This window comes from Mytilus californianus, unplaced genomic scaffold, assembly GCF_021869535.1.
Source record: "Mytilus californianus isolate M0D057914Y unplaced genomic scaffold, xbMytCali1.0.p SCAF_3, whole genome shotgun sequence".
In the NCBI taxonomy this organism is placed as follows: Eukaryota; Metazoa; Mollusca; class Bivalvia; order Mytilida; family Mytilidae; genus Mytilus; species Mytilus californianus.
Window position 1 is genome coordinate 28,722,933 of NW_026262679.1, and position 12,718 is coordinate 28,735,650.

General features: G+C 32.8%; 1 protein-coding gene across 1 annotated transcript; it reads right to left on the reverse strand.

Moving 5' to 3' along the window:
* Positions 1–6,731: 6,731 nt before the first annotated feature.
* Positions 6,732–7,895, reverse strand: LOC127733507 (forkhead box protein A1-B-like). The gene has a single exon (XM_052242860.1). It carries the CDS (start codon positions 7,840–7,842, stop codon positions 6,937–6,939), a length of 906 nt encoding a protein of 301 aa, XP_052098820.1. The 5' UTR covers positions 7,843–7,895; the 3' UTR covers positions 6,732–6,936.
* Positions 7,896–12,718: the final 4,823 nt, after the last annotated feature.

Here is a 12,718-nt window from a genome sequence, read left to right on the forward strand (position 1 = left end):
TGTTTAGAAGTTAAACACTTTCCTAAGCACATAAGTCTTGCAACACGTTTAAATTCTAAACAGAATTTTTACAGTGTAGTTAGATGTATTTCTATTTGTATTCATCTGATGAGTTAAACCTTTTTCAACTGATTTTTATATTTTGTTCTTATGTTGTACTGTTACACCACTGTCCCAGGTTAGGGGAGGGTTGGCGCCTTCAAACGAGTTTAACCCCGCAACATTTTGTATGTGCATGTCCCAAGTCAGGAGCCTGTAATTCAGTGGTTGTCGTTTGTTGCTGTGTAACATATTTGTTTTTCGTTCATTATTTTGTACATAAATTAGGCCAGGTCGTTAGTTTTCTCGTTTGAATTGTTTTACATTTGTCATTGCGGGGCCTTTTATAGCTGACTTTGCGGTATGGGCTTTGCTCGTTGTTGAAGGTCGTGCTGTGACCTATAGTTTTTAATTTCTGTGTCATTTAGTCTCTTGTGGAAAGTTGTCTCATTGGCAATCATACCACATCTTCTTTTTATATTTGGTGTATGTGTGGTTGATGTATGACAATTCTGATTCGATATGAACTTATTCGATATTCTGAAAGTAATCAAATACCGTCTCCTTGTAACCCCACGTTACCAGGGTCAGTGCTATTAGGCGGGGCATTTGTTTGACATGTCCGGATTGACGGTTAAATTCCATATCAAACGTCGAGAGAGAAAGATGGGTTAGTGTTTATTAAAATCCAGTGATATATTTCATTCAAGGACGAAAACATATTGATTTGATATGAATATGGAAATGAGCTTTGCACTTGAGGTTAGATCTCTTCGACAGGACCAGCAAGGCGATTTTAAATGCTTTAAACATTAAAGATTATCTATGATAAATGTAACTTAAATTTTGCTAAAATTCGAATTAGTAATAGTGGCCTAAAAATTGAACATGATTGGCATAACAACTCATTTGGATCAGAGAAACACAAGCTCCCACGGGTTTTTTCCCACAACAAAAGAACATATATACCAACAATAAAACAATGCATGCAATGTTAATAACATATATAAAGATTGCAGGCTTGTTTTGTAAAAATTATATCTAATAAATAAAAATCTCAATGGATTTAAAATTTCCTGGTACGTGTATAAAAAACAATAAAAGGTAAGAACAATTAAGAATAATCGTGTTCATCTACATTCTACGACAGTCATATTTGCAGGCACTCCAATTCCAATTTAACATCAAATTTCTAAATTGATTAAAATAAGTTTCCTTTCAGATTAGTAAACTATTAAAAAGTTCGTATTCGTGGTAATATATAATTATGAACCTGCGCAAAAAAAAAAAAGATTAAGATATTTTTGAAATATTGTATTGACAGTATTTAGTATTTTTGATTATTTACAAGTGGTCAACAGTTTTTGTCTTCTGTTTTTATACAAAAAAAAACAGTTAACCCGTTGCTTGAGATGTGCGTCCGTTTGGCTGTATTGAATGTATAGAAACGCAGACATATCCGGTCGGAATGGGACATGAAATCCGATGCCCCTTGTAGAGTGAGTGCCATGCTCTATGCATATAAGAGAACCATTTGCAATAACCGAGGGGTTCGTAGCTGGTCTGTTGCAAAGCCAACATATCATCAATTTCCAGTTGCAGTCTAAATTTTCGCCTTCATCCGGTCGACCTAACTTGAACAACCTATATGTATATTTAAAATCTTACATAAACATGCCAATTGCGAAAAATTAATTACGTCAGTGAGACTAGCAATCCAATCAACACGTTCTAATGAGGCAAATATACATTCCACAATTAATGCTAGGTGTATATACAGTATGTCAAGGTTTAAAACGTCTCGAATCATGTCAAGAAAGAAGTTATCAAAGATCTTTAATATATAACAAATATCGAATTATTTTTAAATTAGCAGAAAAAAATCAGTTGAGAAAAACATCGATAAGTAACGATATGTCCACTCGTACAGCTATATATTCAATATGAAATCATTTCCAGCGAATTAAAGTTTGATGAATTTCTTAATATCAGAACGAGTGGTGAATAAATTGTTTCAAACTTAATTGAGAAATAAGGTTCACATATAATTTTTGGCGTGTCATTTCGTTGACGGTACCTATTAACAAAAAAAGAATTTCGATTCTAAAAACAATTTCCGTCTGGCTTTTTCATCTTTGTTTTCTTTAACCGTTTAATATTAACTGCCATTTAATGGTTGGCCATATGTATACTCGGCAAATACCATGTAAAAATCCTGACTGCAATTTTTTTTAACGAGATTTCGGAATTTTCATTCAATCAGAAAAGCAATTTAATTGTTTTCGCCAAGAAAGCCAAAATAATGTACAAAATAACAAGTGTTTGGTGTTGTTTGTTTGACAGAAAGAAGCTACGAGTGTTTACCAAAGATAACGGTCACGTGATAATGACAATAATGACATTCTTTCTGCCAAACAACGGTCTGCTCAAGCTTATTTGTAGTGCTTCAATACTCTTTTACTACGTATATTGAAGGATTGGTTGATGATTATAAAAATAAGATGCGGTATGATTGCCAATGAGACAACTCTCCACAAGAGACCAAATAACACAGAAATTAACAACTATAGGTCACCGTACGGCCTTCAACAATGAGCAAAGCCCATACCGCATAGTCAGCTATAAAAGGCCCCGAAATGACAAATGTAAAACAATTCAAACGAGAAAAATAACGGCCTGATTTATGTACAAAATAGTGAACGAAAAACAAATATGTTACACAGCAACAAATGACAACCACTGATGTTTGCTTTACGCTGCATCAACGCAAAAAGACTATATCGCAGCGAGAGATCATTCATATATATACATACAGGTGTAGTATATTAAAGGAAGATGATAGTTCGATATTTCTTAAAGGATGAAACATAGTACACTAAATAAGGTTTTCTATGCATGTATGATTATAAGGTGTACGCCAATGAGACGTGTACAGTAACCAAATTTTTGATTGAAGTAAACATTTATTCACAACTTCCACAGAGTCGAATCAATTTAGTGCTTTTAAAATAAATTAACAAATCTAATGTTGATGACCGTTTTAGGATCTCAAGATGTCTTTAAGTTCTTTTGTGTCGCTGGGCTGCTGCCTGATGGACTTATGCCCCTCGACTCCTTTTATTCATATTTACAAGAAACATTTAAATATGGAATTATTTTTTTATTGCATGCTTTCTAGTCTGTCAAGCAAGTTTCCGAATCATAATAAGGATCTAACTAACTACCTGTACCGTACTATGTACATATTGATCGTATCTGCCATTTAATAACACGTCTCCCTTGAACTGCATGTATCAAATTCCTGACATGTGCTTCCTTTCCAGGACATGGAAATTGTTATCAGTAGACCAAGAGATTAGTTTTGCTGGAGTTTTATTAACTTCTAAATTATCATGTTGCCATCGGGGAAAACATTTGATGTAACACAATTATGTTGTTGGTTTATTACTTCACGACAAAATTGTTGCTTGCAAGTTAGCCATGTCTGAAAGATAGTCTTTCAGAAATGTTATCAAGGATTTACTAAATACGGTTGAATTCATGCCATAAACGTATATTCGGGAATGGAAACATATCATATTTTTTTGTGTTTCTGTATATTGAGAAAGATTCATACCTAAGTAACTCGACCTCTACAGACAAAGATAAGTACTCGGTTTCCAATACAAACTATTGATTTTGAATTTGAATCATAAAAGATGTGAGGTATGTATCTATACCTATAAGCCTGTAGTAAAATGAACCCACTATACTTACGCACAAACGCACAACCTCTAGAGCTTGACAAACGGACTTCAATAAATAATGAACAAGTGTGTAAACAATGTGTTGAGTATCTATTGACCTTCCCAGAAAGACTGTTAAAATTTCTGTATTTCCTACAACTTCAGATAATATACAGACATGCGTATCAGTTATGTTCTGTGATGATACATTTCTATAAGGACTACCTCTTAGTTCGTGATACTAGTTTTTTAACTCACAAAAAGTCATGTTTGAAGAATGAGCTCATTCTGCCAGAAACTCCTGTCATGGTTTCTTTCAAAGCATTTCCTTTCAAATAAATTCTTTACATATAAAAGTATGCCATCAATGAAGATTTATCTTAAAAGATGCTATATAACAATAAAAAGATTTGGTATGATTGCCAGTGAGACACCTCTCCACCAGAGACCAAATAACATAGAAGATCAACAATAGATCATCGTACCGCCTTCAACAATGAACACAACCAATACTGCATAGCAAGCTATAAAAGACCACGAAATGACAAATGTAAAACAATTCAAACGAGAAAACTAACGACCTAACTTGTGTACAAAACAATAAACGAAAAATAAAAACAAATACAGCAATAAACGACAACCACTAAATTACTCCTGAATAGCGACAGGCGCATACATAATGGGGCGGGGTTGAACATGTTTGCGGTGCACAACCCTCCCCTAACCTGGGACAGAGGTGTAACAGCACAACAGAGGAACAAATTGTGAAAATAAGCCGAAAATGGCTTAACTCATCATATCAATAAAAAGCAACAAAACAACTAGCAAAAACACTAGACACAAAGTACAGATCTGAGAGTACTCCCAGTTACTATTTATCATACTTGACTAAGGCAAAAAGAACGTGTCTTTAGAGATAATTAAATGGATATGTTAAGCTTATAAAAATATGCATATGGTCCTTCAAATACATACAGTAGCAGAAAATGTTTACGCTGTCAAAGTGCATTAAGTTGCTTAAGGCGACACAAGGACCATTTTGAACTTCACTTAAGGTGAAATCACTTTAGTTTACCGTTACTAGCTTTGCATTTTCTAGAAATATGATAAAAATCTTTCTCTTTTCATGAATTGAAAGATAATCAAATATAAAGGAATATGCCTATCATCCACCCCCTAAAAATGGATAAAACTTAAAAGGATGTGGCTGTTTAAAGGAGTGTGGATATACAAATTCTGAGATAAAGGCCGATATAGTTTAACAGCTTGAAACTATACATGAGAATCAAGAATACTAGTAGTATGGACATGCACATTCGTTGAATGGGAAGGAGCAGCGATATAAAATCGCTCTGCTAACGGTTATTGTCGTCAAAAGTAGTTTCATCTATATGCATTGCACAGATTGGAATGTTAGTTTTGTTAATGTAAGAATTGAGCTTTCATAACTTATCAGCACAAGAAGGACAACTCTGGTGTGTTGAACATTTACTCTTTGTCCATTTTTTTTTTCGAATTTTCGAATTTCTGTTAAACATATCAAAAATATAAAACATACAAGATGCGCGATTGAAACAATTATCTTGTAAGAAAGGGGACATATTGCATATATAATATCACTTTACGTCTTATAAAATGACATCAGAAAACTAAACTTGGAACAACTAGCAGTATGATATATAGATAATTATAGACAAATATGATAAAAATATACTGGCAAGCCGGGTTTGGTACATTCAGTGTAGAAGTAGAAAAAATAGAAGAATGATATTTGTGTCGTTGGGTTGATGTCTCATTGACGTATATTTATAGATATATTATTGTATGCAGTTATCAGAAATCGTGGTCAGTAGAACAATAAAAATTTCATACATAAGTTGTAGAGATCCTCAGTTTGATAGTATAACAAGAACAACATATTTTACGAATCCTGTAGGTGTTTGAAGATACTCCAAAATCATTCGATTGATTGATTGTTGGTGTTTAACGCTACTTTCAGCCCTCATGGCTATATCAAAGTAGTCAGTTTTTATTGGTGGATGAAGCCGGAGTACCTTCGGCATGAGAACTGGTAATTCTGGTCAATTAAGATAGTAGAAGTCGAACGTAGCTGCCAAGAGCGTGTTTCAAACTCACAACCTCAATTATTTACAGGCTAGTAATTATAATTACTGTTGATGAACTGCTTAGACTACTCGACCCCGAAATCATTAGAAAAGTAAAAACATTATTTAACATGAGACTGAAAAGAAGACTGAATCACCAACCTGGTACATATGAACATACTTAGATTGGCACCCACTTCCGATGTCAACTCCTCTCTTAATTCACGATTTCGAAGTCTGAAGACAAACCATGAATCATCTGTGCACATTATTAATTTAATTTATGAAAACTTGAAAAAAGAGATGTTTGCATGTTCATATGGAATCCAATGTTGAACTATGTTATGCGGTGACGGCCATCTTTGATTTTGAAACGCCATAAATGTCAAATAAATTTGGTGGATCATTTTATTGACATTCATGCATAATATTAATCAATTTGAAATACTTTCCAAGAAAGACAAACAAATGTTTGTATTCTTTCCTTAAAGGGTTATATTAGGGCCTTAAATGCCAACCGGCATGAAGAGGATAGTTGAGGTGAAGGTGAGGGTTCTATATTAAATAGCCGTTGTTGCCATCATTGATTACAGATCAGTATAAAATGTTGATATCTATGCATATTATTTACATAGTTATAAACAGTCTTTCTAGTAACACTATAGAAACACCTATAAGTAATAATTTACATTTTCTATACGTTAGTTAAGTAAAGCAGATAACAGGAAAAAACTGCTAAAACGCAAGTGCTTTCACATCTTTGATGTTATATTACACTCATGTTTCGCAACTTGACGCTTTTTGAACTCACCTGTTCATTAGTACAAGTAAAATCAATTACATTAAAAATCAGATCTGCATATTGAACTTAATATTTTTATTTTTGCTAATAGCATTTTTACAATTTACCAAGATGAGTATGTTCGCATGTGATAAATGAAACACTGTTTCTTTGATTTGAATACAAATGTTCTTTCAGAAATAATGCATTTCTATTGCACAAAATCTTTTGCTGATACACCCACCTGTCTTAATTTTTTTTAACGGCAACTGCACATTGAAATTGTTTAGAGTCTCTGGTGTCCAAAATGATGCGATGATCCACTATACGGCGACGAAGAAAGAGTCTGATAGGTTGGCGAATAATATGAATCTGCGGTACTTGATGACATTGGATGGCTGAACGGTGCAGCGACATGCTGTCCAAAACTTGTACCAAATGCAGAATTCAGAGAATGTTCACTTTGAGTTTGAGGAGCATATCCTGAAAATGGCGTCCATTTAAATGCATTTGTATCAGCTGTAAATGGATATTGATGAGAATGTAATGGCGGTGGAACCGGAAGTGCAGAATGAGACCCATACAGGTGACCAAACGGGTTTTTGCTGTAGTCGTCTGATTTTTTATTCTTTTTGAAACGTGATGATCTTCTCAGGAAACTGCCATTGCCAAACATATCCTTACAATCTGGATGAATTGCCCAATAACTTCCCTTTCCTGGGCGTCCCGCAGCACGTGGAACTTTAATAAAACAATCGTTTAGAGAAAGGTTATGTCTTACGGAATTCTGCCATCTTTGTTGGTCTTTTTGATAATATGGAAATCGATTCATTATAAACTGATAAATTTCATTTAACGACATCATTCCTGTTGGCGCACTTTCAATTGCCATCGTTACTAAGGCAATGTATGAATATGGAGGTTTCACATCAGCCGAAAATTGTCTAGCAGCTTGTGAAGATATTGATTTTAAGTTCCCTGATGTCTGTTGTCCGGATGTAGACAAGATTTCTGACTCCTGGTCATAACTGTTATCATCTGTTGAATTCGGAGTTGTTTTTCCTGTTTCATAATAAACACTTTCTCTTCGTCCAAGCTTTTCTTCCTTACAATTATTAAAGTTCCCTGGCACTTGGTTATGTGTTTCTGTATTGTTTATGGTGCCAGGTTCAATTAAACGAAATGATTCCATGACCCAATCTGTGTTAAGCTAAATATATTTTTTTCGTTCTCTCATATATATTATACTCTAAATAATATTAGCACAGGACAATATACGTTACTCTTACAGTCATATCTTAAATGTCTCATGTATGTAAAATTCTAAGTAGTAATAAAAACATAATAGCCATTGAAAAGGCGAATAATATGAGAAGAAAGTTAAATTTCAAAATCGTTAATAGCGCTTCATTTCTATTCTTTAAAGTTTTAATGTTCTCAAAACATTAATTGCCTTTTGCCACTGGGAAATATCAATATTTTGTTTGTGTATTATTACATGTATAGACTAATCAGAGAAAGATTGTCAATTTGAGTCCATGGGTTATGTCTTTAAGAGCCTCATTGCCAATCACATGCATATGCATATACATATTGATGAAAAACTATATAAGAATATATAAGTTTCAGGTTCAACTCAAAATACATGATTTTGAGAATTTCAATTTTATATAAACTTGTGCATTGCAATGCATGTCTGACTCATTAAAATGTCACTATAGGGGCAAACTCCGCCTAGTTATCGAGTTCAGCGAGAAGAGAACCTAGACTAGAGTATAACGAGAGACCCATTTAGAAAAAAAGGTCACGATATTACAATAACAGTAGTTTATAAATTTTGACCCTCTGTGGAAAATATTGATAAAGGGTCAAAATTTATAAACTACTTGTATTGTAATATCGTACGGAAAAGAGCACGAACACTTCAAATATGTTAAACAAAGCGCCTGTGACTAGGATTGGCAACATTGAAGCATTTCAGAAAAGGTGCACTGTTATGAATTGTGCAGCTACAGATGTAATTTAACAAAGCGTTGATAGTTTTATTCTTTAAATCATTATAAAAGAAAAAAAGCCCGAACGGTTCATTTTACCGTGCCATTAAGCTTAATTTCACACGTTATTTTCAACCTATATTAAATTAACCATTATAATGTTTGTTTTGGGATTTTCGTTTAAACTCTTTCATTCAAACAAAATGTGGTAATCATTAAATGACTTTAAACCCTTAGATAAATAAAAGTAATCATTTAAAATAAAAGCAACCGAAATTTGTATAACGTGTTACCGTATTATGTGAACAAAAAGTTGAAACAACATAAAAATGCCAACTGTATATGTACGACTTTCAGTGTGAATAAAGCGATCGAAAGTTACTTGACTCAAAGAAGACTGAGCATTCAATTTTTGCTATCAATATTTAAGAAAAATCTATGCATTTGTAACTGGAGATTTAGTGATTTAAGACACAATTAAGAATTTTTTTCGTCGATTTTATGTTCTTTTTATACAAATGTGTATCTATTTTGAAGAAATAAATTCAGTTATATTTAAAAAAGTAAAAGAGAAAAATGCAGCTTCTTATATCTATGTTTTTGATTTTTAACTGTACCTTGACCTGAAAAGAAAATCCTTGAACAAACAATATAGTAATAATAATGGTTTATTTAATACAGACTGAAAATAATAGCATTTTAAAAACTTCAAAGATTGAAAGAATTAGTCGAAATTTATTTCGTCATGGTTTACGTAGAAAAATTAAGTATAGTATTTTGACAAAAAGTCAGGACACTCAAGCTAAATTAAAAGATGAGAGAAAAAAAATAAAGTTTGTTCATTATGATGTAAATGAAATATTTATGGTAAGAAATGTCTAGTAGTTTCAAATAAAAAAACACATCTATTTTATGTTATATTATAAGAAAGAGTTATATTTACTAACATTGATTTTGTTTTCAATAAATTGATATGCTTTGTTATACAGTTATGAATTTTTTTTAGGCCTATATCATGTCGATACTTAAATTTTTGCATTGCCAAAGGTCATCATGTTCTAAGTCTTTACACTGATTCCATTGGCTGTGAACTGATTGATGATTAAGTCTGGTAAAATAGCATTTATTTATTAGTTGTAGTGAGCTTTATGATATAGTTTTCAGTAACTGCTAGTCTCTTAGGTCGGTGCTTTGGGTCTTTTGTCTTATTGTTGGTTGCTGTTGTGCTTCGTAGCGATCAGATGAGTCAAGTCCTTTCCAACTGAAGCTATTGGTTGTAGTCGATATGCATGCCATCTTAAAATTATTACTAAACAACATTCCTGATTGGTTGCCTGTTGGGGTGGTTAAGCTTTTATTGGCTTGAACGAGTTCTAAAATTTAGAATACGCCAGGATTTGGGAAGAAATTATAAACAGTTGGTCTGATTGGTTGCTTATTTGTGTGGTTAAGCTTTTATTGGCTTGAATGAGTTATAAAATTTAGAATACGCCAGGATTTGGGAAGAAATTATAAACGGTTGGTCTGATTGGTTGCTTGTTGGTGTGGTTAAGCTTTTATTGTATTGACTTGAATGAGTTATAAAATTTAGAATACGCCAGGATTTGGGAAGAAATTATAAACGGTTGGTCTGATTGGTTGCTTATTTGTGTGGTTAAGCTTTTATTGGCTTGAATGAGTTCTAAAATTTAGAATACGCCAGGATTTGGGAAGAAATTATAAACGGTTGTTCTGATTGGTTGCTTGTTTGTGTGGTTAAGCTTTTATTGGCTTGAATGAGTTATAAAATCTAGAATACGCCAAGATTTGGGAAGAAATTATAAACGGTTGGTCTGATTGGTTGCTTGTTGGTGTGGTTAAGCTTTTATTGTATTGACTTGAATGAGTTCTAAAATTTAGAATACGCCAGGATTTGGGAAGAAATTATAAACGGTTGGTCTGATTGGTTGCTTGTTTGTGTGGTTAAGCTTTTATTGGCTTGAATGAGTTCTAAAATTTAGAATACGCCAGGATTTGGGAAGAAATTATAAACGGTTGGTCTGACAGTATGGGTACTCGAGACCCGATCGATGAATATGTTGCTATAGGATCACATATCGTTAGATAAGCACTGATAGTCAAAATTGATACATGTATTGTTAGGCAATTCCTTTCCTTTAATCTGTATAACACAGTTTATTTCCTATGTATGATGAGTATATATGGTGTTTATATCATATCATCGGTCATTATCTTATATATTCTATGAAAATGATGGCTCTGTTCGCTGTGTCGTTTACTCGATATTGACCTATAATAAGTTATTAGACATTTATTAAAAGTAATTAGTTAAACTATCATTTCTGCTATCACATTATACTATTTAGAAAGTATGTGTCAAAAATGGCATTAAAATAGTTAAACAACCAACACACAAGTAGAAGTATATAACGTGCAACCATCGGAACACGTGAATTTTAAAGCATAATGATTAATTTGTGGGTTACTCTCGCTGTGTACTTTAGGTGATGATGAAGTTGAGACGGTATCAATTTACTTGTCCCGAAGGAAATGATTTAATTCATAACAGAGAGTAAACAACTTCAGTCAGAGTTGACGGTATAGCGTGTCAGCCAATCAACGAGATTCCAATTTAACCTCCTCTGTTTAAGTTTGTATAACTATTTTATGTTGCATATGCGGGACCCTAAAAACGGATCATATTCCCTGTTAGGTCGCATTTTATATCATATTACTAATAATAATGGAACTCAAATCAAATGAAAGTATCCGAAAATCAAAAATGATTATAAATTCTTTTGATATAATTACTTAATGAGTACCAATTTTACCACTGTCGGTGTTGAAATATCTACTAAATAACGATTTGACTAGGTACAAAATGTAAACTGCACTAAATAGACAAAAACTCCTAAGTTGGTTGATCGAGTCATAATGATAAAGCGCGGTATGTGCGTCATAGATATTTATTAATGGCTAGCCATAAATATTTATGCTTAGGCATAAATCGATTTATGCCTAACCATAAATTCATTTAAGGCTAGCCTTAAATGATTTATGCATAGGCATAAATACTTATGGCTAGCCTTAAATGAATTATGCTTAGGCATAAATACTTATAGCTAGCCTTAAATTGATTTATGCCTAGGCATAAGTACTTACGCCTAGCCATAATTCGATTTTTGCCTAGGCATAAATACTTATGGATAGCCATAAGTCATTATGCCTAGGTATAATTAAATTTTTTTTACCAATCATATGCCATGTTAGAACTGTGATTAATATAGCGAAATAATGGTTTTTCACGTTTTCTTTAATTACTGTACATGTACAGATGAAATTGAATTGGTAGAATGTTTTTGATTTGTTTTCTTGTTTGTATATAAACAAGAAACTAAAACATAAGTCGTCTAAACTGCGCATGTATACTAAACAAAAAAATGCTCATTATCGGATATATGGCACAGAAAAAAATAAAGTAAATTGTCTAAAAGTCCGTTTATTTTACACGAATTTGCTCGACATAGCAGTTTTGAGAAAATCTGTGTCAGGGTGCTGGTGATTTTTGAACATATGTTGATATTATTGTGATTTAAATGACAAAATCAACTGCCCGTGGCAACACATGTATTCAAAAGTAATTGCGACACCGATTTGAACCATAGACACGTTCTTTATTTATTGTACAAACTGTTTAAGCGTTTCAAATATCGAAACTACATATTATTTAAAAGGCAACACAGTTTTTTCAATATCATTTGAAAATGTATTTCATTATTGCTAGCATATACATTCATTTTTTTTTCAATAAAGCTTGCTTCTCAAACACAATTCATATATATCGTATAAATGCGTGTTCTATAATGATAAAGCCTATGTTACGTTGAATCTGATTGGACAAGGCTATATATTATGCCTAGGCATAAATATTTATGGCTAACCATAAATAGATTTATGGCTAGCCTTAAATAATTAAGGCTAGGCATAAATCGAATTATGGCTAGGCATAAGTATTTATGCCTAGGATTAAATCGATTTAAGGCTAGCCATAAATAATTATGTCTAGGCATAAAT